Consider the following 13,869-nt stretch of genomic DNA (forward strand, 5'->3'; position numbering starts at 1 on the left):
GAATCCAAATCTCCTACTTCCCATGGCTATTGCTATTCTCACTTCCTATTTCTTTTGGCCCAACGAATATTTCTGTAATCCTACAAAGTGGAACAGCTTCAAAAGGAGAGAATAAGATAAATTACCATTTTTCTAAGTAGCCTACAGCCTTGTGGATAGAGTATGCCAATGGGAAGGGGCAGAACTGAGTTCCAGTCCTTGCTCTAGAATAAGAATTTGAAGCTGGAGTCTCCCAGATCCCAAGCAAGTGTCCTTCCTACTGGGTTAATGATTACAAATGCAGACATATACATTTTCCTAAACTGATCCTGAATAATGTTCTCCCAGTTAAAACTAATCAGGTCAAATTAATGACAAGTTTCAGGGCAACCAAAGCATCAATTTTTGATGAATACACTATTTGTCAAAAAAATTTCACCCAGTTCCACTTAAAGTCAGCCATTAAACAGAAGGCTGTTCTCAATCTTAACATAGTACAGCAGTTGTTCTACTACATTAAACATATGGGAAGCAAACTTGGTGTGAAAATATCAGTCTGTGAATAGATAAGGAAAGAGGATTATTATCTTCATGACAGACTGAGAAATAGACAAGAGGAAGTAGAAAGAAAAAATCAAGTTTAAAGTTAGTGACTTCCTTCAATATTGAGGCACCTAAATGGAGAGACCTGAGTTTTAAAGAAGAGGATCACCTACAGATCTCATAAAAAGTCAGTGGGAGCTGGGGTTTAACATTGCCTACAGACCCACTCAACTTCAGGAATCTAGCTCTGAAATGTTTTGTTTTGTTTCTGTGATGGGGTCCCCAGGATACAGCTTGGAAGTGGGGTACCTCTGTGCCCCCTTAACTATCCCGCCTTGGTTGTCCCTCACAATGCTTTGATAGTGAAAAGCAGCAAACCCCTCCAGACACTGCTATCACTCAGCACAACATCATATGGAGCCCCACACCCAGTTAAATTGCAGGAATGCTCCCCAAACCACTCACGAATCACACAGAGAAAGGCATCAGCCAATTCTCCCCAGTTGCCAGCCTTGCACCCCCAAACTATACCATCTTGCTCTGGTCAGAAGCCTGACCAGGGTAAATTTATTACCCAGTCTGCCCCTCCCTCAATGTGGAGAGGACATGCTCCAGCCTTTGAACTTGAGCTGAGATTTCGCAGGCCCTTTGACCAAACCACGTTGTTTTAGGTAAAATATAAAACAGATTTATTAAATACAGAAAGATAGATTTTAAGTGATTATAAGTGGTAAGCATAAGAGGTCAGAGATAGTTACCAAAGAAAATAAACAATAAACACACAGTGTAAATCTTAAACCTTATTACACTAAGAAGTATTTAGATCAAGCAATTTTCTCACAATGAGTTTCAGCAGATCATGACCTTTCACATGATATCTTAAATGACATGCTTTATATAAAATATATCATAATTATATGACTGGCGAATATGGGGTCTTCAGGGTGCTGCTTTGAGGTACAAAGTGCTACAGTACCTTCTGTCTTTTGATCAGTCATAAGCAAAAAAGAGATTTCAACTCAAGATGTTCTTGTTTCTAAACATATGTTTGATCCATTAAATCATGCTGCCCCTCTACGTTTCGCAGAGGAGTGGAAAGTTCTCCCTATAATTCTCCTTGCCGCATCATTCACCTGCTTGTTCCTCAGGCTGTAGATCAGGGGGTTCAGCATGGGGATCATCACCGTGTAGAAGAGTGAGACCAGTTTATCTTGGTCCAAGCGGTAACTGGAAGTGGGCCTTAGATACATGAAGATCATAGTGCCATAGAATAAAGTGATAGCTGTCAGGTGAGAGGTGCAAGTGGAGAAGGCTTTCTGCCTGCCCTCAGCAGAACCGATTCTCAGGATGGATGAGAGGATGTACAGGTAGGAGATGAGAATGAAGATCAGGGTGCTGAGTCCAGCAAAGATACCTAAGGCAAACAGCACAAGTTCGTTGATATCAGTACTGGAGCAAGAGAGTTTCAGGATTGGGGGGATGTCACAGAAGAAGTGATTGATAGTGTTGGAACAGAACTGCAAACTGAACACTGAGCCAACATGCACTGATGTAAGTACAATGGCCACTGCATAGGATCCCCCAGCTAGATAGACACAGACTCTTTGGGACATGACAACCCTATAGAGCAGTGGGTTACAGATGGCCACGTAGCGATCGTACGCCATCACAGCCAGGAAATAACAGTCAGCAAGTACGCAAAAGCCAAAAAAGAACATTTGTGTTGTGCACCCAGAATAAGAGATGGTTTTTCTTTCTGCTAAGAAATTAACCATCATCTTGGGAGCAACAGACAAAGAACAACCAAGGTCTATCAGAGACAAGTTGCAGAGGAAAAAGTACATGGGGGTATGAAGCCGGGAATCAACGCTGATTAATATGATCATCCCAAGATTCCCCACCAGGGTGGTCACAAAGAACATTAGGAACACCATGAAGAGGACGACCTGCAGATCTTGTTGATTTGTGAGTCCCAAGAAAATGAACTCATCAATTATAGTCTGATTTCCTCTGTCCATTCCTTGAACAGACGTAAATCTCTGTGAGAAGACAGAAGGCAAAGCATACGAGTGAGCTGACATGGATGAACGGGTAATACATGGAGACACCTAAGACTCTCCCTGTTGCACATGAGAGGGAGAGTATTGTTATATGCTGAGATTTTCAAAGGAGCCTAAGAGAGTTAGACAAGCATTGAAACAAATACCCAATACAGGAAGAAGATGCACATTTAGTGGATAAATGGACATGGCTGATATTATCCTTAAATATTTGGGTACAAGGTTATCTGTCAGGCTGCCTCTCTCTCTCTTAGGTATTTCCACATTTATGATCACTGAAAGTACTCAAGTTGGAGTCCCCTCAATTTAAAAGGAGGGCGTAGAGAGGAAAGATAATCCCATGGTTACGACACACGCTTGGGACTCTGAAGATCTGGATTCAATCTCTGCCCCCTCACAGGCTTCCCATGAGAGTGTGGGTAGGTTACTTAGTTTCTTTCTCAGTTTCCTGCCTGTAAAATGGGGATACTAGAGCTTCCCTACTTCATGGGATTGTTGGGAGGTGCTCAGAGCTATGGTACTGGGATCAGATAAGTAACTAAGAAAGATTGGGATTTGCTTACTCGCATCATCTGTCAAAACCAGATTTACTAATCTTGGTGACATTTAATCCATTTTACTGAGAGGAGGCAACTAGGTTGACAGAAAAATCCTTTCTTTGACCTAGTCGTGTTTACAGCGGGGGTAGGGTAGACCTAACTATGGTACCAAGGGTGCTGATTTTTTCACAGCCCTGAGTGACTTAGCTAGGTTACCCTACATTTTAGTTATAAACCAGGCCAAGCACTATTAGATACTGCCATCAACAAAAGGCTAGAGCATGGTTACAAGAAAGCTGGGTTCCCACATCTGGAGTCAGTATAGGGAAAGCTAACTGATAAGAGGAGAAAAAATGCCATGCTCCCATAATTCATTGCCCATCTTTTAACCTTTTGAATTTAATAAAGTTTCGTACTTTCTTATAATTGTCTTGTTTATATTACTGTAGTCTCTTGTTTTAGAGACGAGGACTATGAATAGGTAGTTTAATTATTAAATGCCTGATCTAGCTAACACTTTCTACTGAGCTTAATGATTAAGTACCATAACTATTTCCACACAAGACCATTCTCAAAAGCACCTGAATGAGTTAGGAGCCCAAATCCCACTATCTTTCAATGGGACTTGTATTCATAACTTCCAACTGCTCTTTTGAAAATAGTTAAATTGGTACAAAATCTGTGTGTAGACAAGGACTCAGCATCTCTCTTTCTCTCTCTCTCTCCCCTCATCCTTGTAAGTGAATCAGACCAATCAAGCTACAACAGTTAGTGATGTTACTGCATGAATTTATCCCTTTACCCTTCTGTTCCCTTCTATTTCTGCCTCTTATTATTTGAATTAAAATGTTTGCTATTCTAGCAGTGACTGGCTCTTGCCAAGTGTTTATACACTGCCTAACCCAATAGGCTATTCGGGCTTTTGGTTGCAGCTGTGATAAATAATAGTAAATCTGTGTTGATTTTAATGTATTAATGTTCTAACGAATAATATTATTGTTAATATTATTGGCTATGACATTAATATACTAAAACTGTGTGTATTGTTGTTATACCTGGTTTAAATATATTAATGTTATATAGTTAATTATATTAGTAACAGTCATCACCACCCTAACATCCTGGAATGTTTTTTTAAAAAATGAAAAAATATTTGGCAGTATCTCATTCTACAGGGAAATGCAAAATTATACCATTGGCAACTAGTTCAAGTCTTTTTTCTGTGGCTGGCTAGCATTTCTAGTCAGCAACATTTACCTCCCTGATTTCACCAATTTCCCTGTTAACCAGTGTTAAGTGCAACTGTGGGCACATAGCAGTATAGATTTTAAAGTACAATTTAAAAGATAAGAAGGGGATTAGGAGGCTAAAAGCGAAGTTGGATAGCAATGAACCAAATAAATATCACAAACAACGGTGAGATTATGGATAATTAAATAGCTCAAAGTCACCACAAAAGGATTTATTATTAGACCTGGTTAAAAAAAATGACAATTACGTGTCTCAGGAAATTTTTAATACACACTTTATTTTATTTGTTTGTAGAAAAACAGCAATATGTTTTTTGTTTCAAAAACAGGAAATGTTTCAACCCCTCCCCCCCCAATTAAAAAGCTAAAAATTTCTTCTCAACCAGATTTTTTCATGAATACATTCATTTTAGTCAAAAAAGCGTTTTAACAAAGGGAAAAAAAGTGTCATTCAACTCTCTCTTACAGAGGCAGTTTGCATTCTGCAGAGAATCTGTCTTACCAAGGTCTATGTGAAGTTTGGAAGGTATTCCTGTGTATCTGCTGGATATCAAACAAGATGCTCAAGTAACAAAACATAGAATGACCAGCTGGGCTTCTCTGCAATTGGATAGAACAGATTAATGAAACCTGAGACTTTCAAGACCAAACAGTTAAGAGGTCTCCAAGCTAAGCTAAAGGCACAACTCTAGTACCTGGTAACTATAGTAGGTTGTTATCCTGTGTCAGCTAGCCACCAAAGAAAGATGATGTCACACACACATTCTTCATGTAACATAAAAGGTTAAGCTCAGCTGCTTCTACACTGTATGTAGGTACAAAATCTGCATTAGTTTATACACTGAACAGACAAGAATTAAGGACAAATAAATAAAATAACCAATCAACTAACCTTACTCCCCCAAAATATGTCATTTTGGTTACACTTCACATTTTTCTATATTAGAAAACCCCCCTCCTCTGAACCTCCTATCTCTCCTGGAAACTATCTGGCTCCAGATGAAGTTTTCAGCTAGTTCAGTGACTGTGGCTCACATTTCATCCCTTCCTTCTGGATTAGAGAACAGAGCTGTGAGGAGTCAAGACAATCTGCATCCATTAGGCCAAGACCATCTTCTGATATTACCCATCCTGACCACTCCTCTCAGAAAAGTCCTCTCTTTCATCACCCTGCTAACAGTTTTAATCTTCTCCAGCATCTCAGCAGTTGTAGTGCCTCCTGTGGGAGTCTCTGTTCTTGCCCAATAACTTATACTAGTAGCACCCCGTCCCCTAAAGTCCCTGCCTATCATCTCATCCCTTCATTGCAGAGAAAGGGGTTTGTAGACTGTGATCATGTCCCCCAATCCTTCTCTGACCAGGTTACATGACCCAGATCTGCAGCTGGTGGGATTACCAAGGAACTGGACCTGTTTACCCTAAGAGGAGCTGACCCCATAAACATAGCTCTCTCAGGCTCTCCTTAAGACACCTTCTGCTCAAATTCATGGATCATGGTGTTAGCCTTGTCGGCACGTTCCATAGTTGCTCATTTTCCTATCTGGGTACATGGAGGCCATATTTAGGCTATACTGCGGGAACAATCTTGCTATTTACATTAGATTTCACTCTTCATGCCGTTAAGAATAGCATTAACTCCCTTAAAGGTAGTTCCTTTCTGCAGTCACAACTGCAGTCTATTTTCTAGCACTTTCACTCCAGATCATCGTATTATGTGCTGGTTACTAAATAGCCCTCCTCCATAGTTATACCTCCCGAAAGATGCTACCAGTAGCTCTGCATAGACAGACACTGCAGTATGAACTCATCTGGGAGCCTATCAGCTTTGTTCAGGAGGATTAAGGGAAGAGGTTCTTTTGGGGCTCATTTGCAAAAAACAGGTTTTTCTTCTGTGCTCACTTGTTTGAGTTATCTGCAACAGCACATGCCAGGCATAGTGAGTGTGACTCCTAATGGAGTCATTAGGGAGAATGCAACTAATGGGTTAAAGTCACCAAGTAGTGAGTAAAATCACCCAGGTAGCTGTTTATATTACATTTTGTCTTGTCTTTGCTTTCTGGATTGTCAATAGAGCTGGTGTGATTGCAGAATTTGCATGGTAAATTCCAACACATGGAAATTTGCTTTCATTCTGAATCAGAATCAAAGGTTGAAACATCACAAAGAATATCCCCCCCCAAAAAAAAATAATATTCAGAAATCTCAAAACTTTGATAGATAATGTGAAAAATATTTCATTTTGGTAATGTTGACATGTTATAATGCAATATAAATTAAAGACAATATTAAATATATATAAATATGATATGAAAGTTGAAACAAAATAAATCAAAATGATAAAGTCAAAATGTTTTATCCTACCTAGAGCAAATGTTTGACATCAGAATAAAATGAAGAAGGCTAAATTTTTCATTACTTTTTTTTCAAGGCAAATTGATTTGTTCCACTGGAATGTTTCAGTTAAGAAAGCTACAATTTTTGATGGAAAACTGTTGGATACAAAAAAATGTCCAGTCTAGTTATTATTTAATCATTTCTAATCCCCTCATGTCATCTCAGAAATCCAAAAGCGTCTGTGCTGCCCCTACCTCTGCACTCTACCTTGTGAAAACATCTGCTTGAAAGAAGCCATGGTCCAAAGACAACCTCTAGTTCTGAGCAATCCTGAACTTTGTGTCTGGATCTGGACTCTGTAGAAGACCAAACTAAAGGTCAGATTCTAAATTTTACCCACAAATCCTGAGCTTCCTAATAGTTAAGATCCAGAACCAACCTCTACAGCTCTGGTCCATCTCTTCTTGAAGCTATTCCCCACCTGGATGTCATGTATGAATGATTGCTCTTTGCTCCTGATCTGCCACATCTAGCTAGCAGCAGAGTGTAACCGAGTATCCCATATCTGGCTGTTCCCAAAAAACACTGTGCTGTTTGAGCCTGGCTGATCAACTTAGATTCCCAGCTGAAAGAAAACCATGATGTTTTCAGTGTTCATGTGCCACACAGGATCATTAGGAGCCCTCTTTCCCCAAGGCTCTCTAAGCTCTAAATCCCAGATGTTTCATGGCAGAAGCAGCCATGAAAATATGTTATCTCTTCCACAGAATGTGAATTAAAGACTAGGGAAAGATGGATATTGAAATTCCCTCTTTATTGTCCAGAACAGGTACAGCACAACTGAACTTCACGCAGACTGCTGCTTCCTCTGCAGATTGTGTCTCACCCCTGCTCTAAAGGGATCACACCTAAGGAGGAGACTGGACCCTACCCTTGGCTCTTTATCTCATTTCCACACGTTTCACCCATCCAGATGCTACCCAGCTGGAGCTACACAGTGGAACAGAGGTGAACTGGTCTGCTTAGATTCTCAGAAGATGTAAATTGTCATAGGTCCAGTGACTTCAACTCATTTATGTTCATCAACATCAGCTAAGAGTTCATCAATTCCAGGGACAGACGAAGCCATTGTGTGGCTTTTCGAGGCTATAGAGCAGGCCCTTCTGTGCACATTTCTACCGCTCCCGGCTGGTTGTATTCTTCCTTTTTTAAGCCATATGGCTGTTGACTTTAATAAAGTAAATGCCACTTTAAACATGGGACAATTGAGTTACAATAATTATTGTATCTGGCACCATCCATCTGATGATCTCAAAGTGCTTTGCAAAGGCATGATATGTGAGCAGAATGGTCACTCTACCAATCAGTGGGGGAAGCTGGTTGTGGGCACAATTTTTAAAATACTTACATGGGAGAAGCTGGCAGTTTGAGTGGATAAAGAGTATTTGGGGGGGCTCTCCCCATGCAAGGGGTCTGCTATTCAAGCTTAAGGTCTACCCAAGACCTGTTGTGAGCTGGCTAAGTGGGCTGGTCAGGACATGGGTTTCTGTGCTTGGTGATCTTGCAGGATTGTCAAAAGCACCCAGGTTGAGAGGCAGACCTACAATTTTTGTAGGTGAACAGAAGGGGTGAAATACCGACTGAAAAGTTACTGGGAGCTTAACCATCGACTCAAGTGAAGTCAGGATTTTACCCAGTCCAGTTCTCACAGTCAGTGATCCAACACCCATGATGCAATGTCAGCCCTTTGAGGATACCTTTTCTTTGTTGCCCCTTCTTAAGCTTCCCCCAATGATCTTGCAATATTCAGTTTCATCCCTATGGCCAGCACTTACCCAGCACCACATGCATAAACTCTGCTGCTGTCTGTGTGCACATGTGTGTGCCTCTGTGTTATGGGATACTTGAGGACCTCTCTGAAAATGTCCCACTGTTTCCAAACACATCTCAGAGCAAAAGCACGGCATTATCATATAGTAATATGAGATTTCCATATACTAATGAAGTGTTCTTGGGAGGAGACATGTGGGGCTGCATGCCCCAGACATTTGTTCTCTGGGTCTTCCAGCAAACAGGTTTTCATTCATTCAGTTGGCAATTGATCTTTGCTTATCGGCAGGTAAGTATGCCCAGTGGTCTGTGATGGGAAGTTAGATGGGATGGGATCTGAGTTACTACAGAGAATTCTTTCCTGGGTGCTGACTGGTGAGTCTTGCCCACATGCTCAGGGTTTAACTGATCGCCATATTTGGGGTCGGGAAGGAATTTTCCTCCAGGGCAGATTGGCAGAGGCCCTGGAGGTTTTTCACCTTCCTCTGCAGCATGGGGCATGGGTCACTTGTTGGAGGATTCTCTGCAGCTTGAGGTTTTCAAACCACAATTTGAGGACTTCAATAACTCAGACATAGGTTAGGGGTTTGTTATTGAAGTGGATGGGTGAGATTCTGTAGCCTGCATTGTGCAGGAGGTCAGACTAGATGATCATAATGGTCCCTTCTGACCTTAAAGTCTATGAGTCTATGAGTTAGAGGGCTTATTCCTTCACCTGCTCACTTCCCTGGTCTTTCTCGCAAGAACAGAGAGCAAAAATACCAGAAGTCCAAAGTCCAAACAATTCAATGTTTATTGGGGTGAACTTCCAGCAAGTGTGATTCCAGTTTCCTTCCTCAGTGTCCCCCTTCCCAGCTCTGACACCACAGAGCCTTGACTGTGTCCCTGTTCCCATTTCCCACCCTTTTAGCAAAAAAAAAAAAAATTCCCCCACCCCCATTCCCCGTTCCCATTTGCCCCACCCTTACTTCCTGATGACTGCAAACTATATAGTAAAACGTGAGTTCTGCTTAGCTATACCTTAACCAATCATTTTACTGAAATTTAACTAACCAATCCTAACATATTGTAACATGATTATTTAACCAATTATATCCCACCACCTTAATTGGTTTACAAACAACAAAATTAATTATACAGCAGACAGAAACAATCACAGAACCAGAGAGAGATTATACAGACAAACAATAGGGAAGTGGAGACTACAGTGATAGAACAATACAGAAATGAAGATTTCACATCCCAGCTATTGATAAGTGAGTTCTTGCCAGACAGGATGCTATCAAACTGCGTTTCCTTTTACATCTTCTAGGCTCTTCCCTTTATCTGGAGGTGATAGATCTGTCACCTTTCTAACAGCCCCAGATTGCTTTATTTCAATGTAACTAGTTTGGAATGTGAGGATGTGACCGTTCGCTTCCCAGCTTATGGCTGGCCCTGCCTAAGAACAGGGCCTCAGACTGTCACAGTGAGAAAAGGCCCTTACACCAGCAGACAATGATTTTGATTCTTTCTTTTATAGCTCTATAACTAGCTATGTGATAAGAATACACCTAAATTCTTCAAGTATAGGCCTTTGCAGACAGGCCTGAATATCTATATCCTAAGAGCCATCATGACTGTGCATTATAACATAGCAGTTATCACATTCTGGGATGCAATCCAGACAAGTGAGGGGTTGTACCACCACCTGCCCTGTAACTCTGAGTGCCTTAACTGTTCTGCTGACATGACTCACATCCTGCAGACTAACAGCCAACAGACAGGCATGCACTGAGTGTTGTGTGTTACGCAGTTCTGGCTCAGCAACTCTGACTCCAGCAGCCTGTTTGTTACACCCCAGCCAGACTTAGTTATCCATCCGCCTTGGTTACTATTGGCCACCTGACTCCAAACAAATTCCCTGTTCTGCATTTTCCCAAAACAACATGCCCTTTCCTTGACTATTCAGAGGGATAATTCCATTTGTGTTCTCCTTTCAAGAGTCAATACTCAGCAACTTGCCACATTAACTGGAGTTAACAATCACTTTGATTCCAACACAGCACTGGGTTAGTTTAGATTAAAAGTAAAACAGGTTTATTAATGAAAGAAGATGGTATCACTTCACAGCCTAAGTAGAAGGAATCAAGTTACAAAGGTTTACAAACAAAAGTAAAAAATATATACTTCTTAATTCTAAAATGTTGACAAACTATTGTTTAGATATCAGGCAAGATTCCTACCATACACTTCTTCAACTAAGATGTCTTGCCACCCCTCTGCTCAGGATCTCTCCCCAAAGACAAAGGGCTCGATTTCTTTGTCTTCCTAGGTGAAAGATAGCAAGGAGTTCTTTGCCCCTCTCTTTTATAGTCCAGGTGATCATTGGCATGGATTCTTCTGAAAGTCATCCTCCAAAACAAACAGTATTCAAGCTGTGAGGAAGGAGAGATTGATGAGTCTGGTGGGGAAGAGAACTTCAAGCTGATTTCTTCCCCTGCTGATGTTAGCTATAATGCAGATGAATCTGTTCATGCCCTCTCCAATGCAAATGAATGGCATCTTTCCATGTGATTGTCAGTCGACTCTGATGACGCCTGGCTGGAGGTACTGGTTTTCCCTTTGTCTGGGAGAAATTTGTTTGACCCCTCCCCAGACTTGTCTGGCAAACACATTTTTGTTCCACATTTCCTTCATATGTGTATGGTCCCTTGGATGTTTCCTGTACGGACACCACACAAGAATATTAATGATCAGTGTGTTAGTTTTTCAATGATACCTAGACATGGTTTATGACATTAATGACTTGGGGGACACAGAATGGGTCAAGCCACCTGAAACTCATTACAGATACCAGTGAGTCCTTAGCTTTCTTGCCTTGGGATGGTGTTAGAGTCACAGTTATATTATAGCATAATAATAGAATATTATGGAAACCATTCTTCCTGCTCTGACCAAGGCCAGCTGCTGCCTTGCTTGCTTTGCCCTGAGAGACTCCCTGCCAGTTGGGAAATAGCTGGTATTGTGGCCATGGCTGCCTTGTAGCAATTGTATTGTCCTCATCTACTATGTGAAATCAGCAAGACTTGCTTCTGTGACAGTATATTGCCCTGTTCTCATATCATTAGGTCATTTACTGGTGAACGTGTGTTACAAGGTGCCCCTATGCCTAACCTGCAGAAGATGTGAGCAACTCATATGTTCCTCTGGTCCCCATTTCTCCCTCTACACCTTCCCTCTGGGCAATCTCATTCAGAAACACAAATTCAACTGTCATCTCTAAGCCAATGTCTCCTAGAATGACTTCTCTCTTTGGACCTTTCTCCATCTGCCCAGAGTAAAATCTCAGCATGTCTTTCTGATATCTCCTTGGGCGTATGTCCAGCCATCCACTAAGCTGAACATGGCCAAACCCACAGCCCTTAGTCTTCCCTCCCCTCATCAGTACATCCCACACCTCCTTCATCAGTCACTGTGGATAATATCACCAGCCTCCTCATCACTCAGACCCATAACTTGGGCATTATTTTTGACTCATCCCTCTTTCTCGATATTCATGCACAGGCTTTGTCTAAAACCTCCTGATTCTGCACATTTCTAAGATAGGCTTTTCCTCTCCTTCCTCACAACAAAACTCTGCCAGCCAGGCTCTTTTTGTCTCATTTAAACTACTACAATATCCTCTTCTCTTGCCTTGACATTTGCAATCTTCCCCCACCTACAACCATTCCAAATGCTGCTATCAAAATAATTTCCTGGCTTGTCACTTTGATCATGTCTCCCCTCTCTTTGCACCCATCTGGGCTACTTCCTTTTCTATCCAGTAGACACGAAGCCCTTCATTGCCTGCCCTCATCCTGGGATAGGGGGTTGGACTAGATGATCTCCTGAGGTCTTTTCCAACCCTAATCTTCTATGATTCTATCCTATCTATACACTATCAAGATGTTGGCTCCTGTATTCACTCTGCCAGTTATGTCACATTTCATCACAATCACATAAGAACATAAGAACTGGCTCAGAACAATGATCCATCCAGAGCTGTATCCTGTCTTCTGACAGTGGCCAATGTCGGGTGCTTCAGAGAGAATGAGAAAATCAGGTAATCATCAAGTGATCCATCCCATTTCTACTTTCTCGCATGCTGCCCCTCACACATGGGAAGAGCTCCACATAAACATCCACAAAACTATCTCATTAACCTCTTTCAAATGCTTCCTTAACACTCTTTTTGTGATGCCTGCAGAAAATTTAGCAATAGTTAGGCAATGGTTAGATGCTGAGACCACTGCCTATCTGCTAACCAGTGCTATGTTATTGTTTCCTTGTGGTCCCCCATTGGTTGGTATCCACACAATGTCTCTGTCTTATACTTACTTTGTGACCTCTTTGGGACACAGAATATCTTTTAATTCTTTGTGTGTACAGTGCCTAGCATCATGGGACCCTGGACAATGATTGGGGCCCCTATGTGCATTGTATTTATATTATTATTAATTAGTTAAATAATAATAATAATGTAATGGCTGGAAATAAAGACTCATCAGCATAATCACTCATCACAGATTGATTTCCTCCACTAACAACTCACTGCTGATGGGTTTTGGTTTTTGTTTTTAAACAGAGTCTCTAAGTTTAGCTGAACTGAATAGAGCTGTAAGAATAACTTGATATTTTGGTTTACTGGCCATACCACAAAAACAAAACAAAACAAAATAAAAAAAAATGTCTTTGGGTCTGGGCAGATACCCTCTAAACATCCAGTTACCTGGACTCAGCCCTGGTCTACACTACGAGTTTAGGTCGAATTTAGCAGCGTTAGATTGATTTAACCCTGCACCCATCCACACGATGAAGCCATTTTTGTGGACTTTAAGGGCTCTTAAAATAGATTTTGGTACTCCTCCCTGATGAGGGGAGTAGGGCTGAAATCGACCTTGCTGGGTAGAATTTGGGGGAGTGTGGATGCAATTTGAGGATATTGGACTCCAGGAGCTATCCCAGAGTGCTCCATTGTGACTGTTCTGGACAGAACTCTCAACTCAGATGCACTGGTCAAGTAGACAGGAAAAGCTGCACAAACTTTTGAATTTCATTTCCTGTTTGGCCAGCGTGGCGAGCTGATCAGCACAGGTACCGTGCAGAGCTCATCAGCAGAGGTGACCATGGAGTCCCAGAATAGCAAAAGAGCTCCAGCATGGACCGAACGAAAGGTACTGGATCTGATCGCTGTATGGGGAGATGAATCCGTGCTATCAGAACTCCATTCCAAAAGATGAAATGCCAAAATATTTGAAAAAATCTCCAAGGGCATGAAGGACAGAGGCTATAACAGGGACCTGCAGCAGTGCC

The 13,869-nt window shown here is 41.5% G+C and overlaps 1 protein-coding gene across 1 annotated transcript; it reads right to left on the reverse strand.

Annotated features, from left to right (window-relative positions):
- Positions 1–1,583: 1,583 nt before the first annotated feature.
- On the reverse strand, positions 1,584–2,543 carry LOC115651288 (olfactory receptor 1019-like). The gene has a single exon (XM_030562226.1). The coding sequence runs from the start codon at positions 2,538–2,540 to the stop codon at positions 1,584–1,586; it is 957 nt and encodes a 318-aa protein (XP_030418086.1). The 5' UTR covers positions 2,541–2,543.
- Positions 2,544–13,869: the final 11,326 nt, after the last annotated feature.

Source organism: Gopherus evgoodei, chromosome 4, assembly GCF_007399415.2.
Source record: "Gopherus evgoodei ecotype Sinaloan lineage chromosome 4, rGopEvg1_v1.p, whole genome shotgun sequence".
Taxonomy (NCBI): Eukaryota; Metazoa; Chordata; order Testudines; family Testudinidae; genus Gopherus; species Gopherus evgoodei.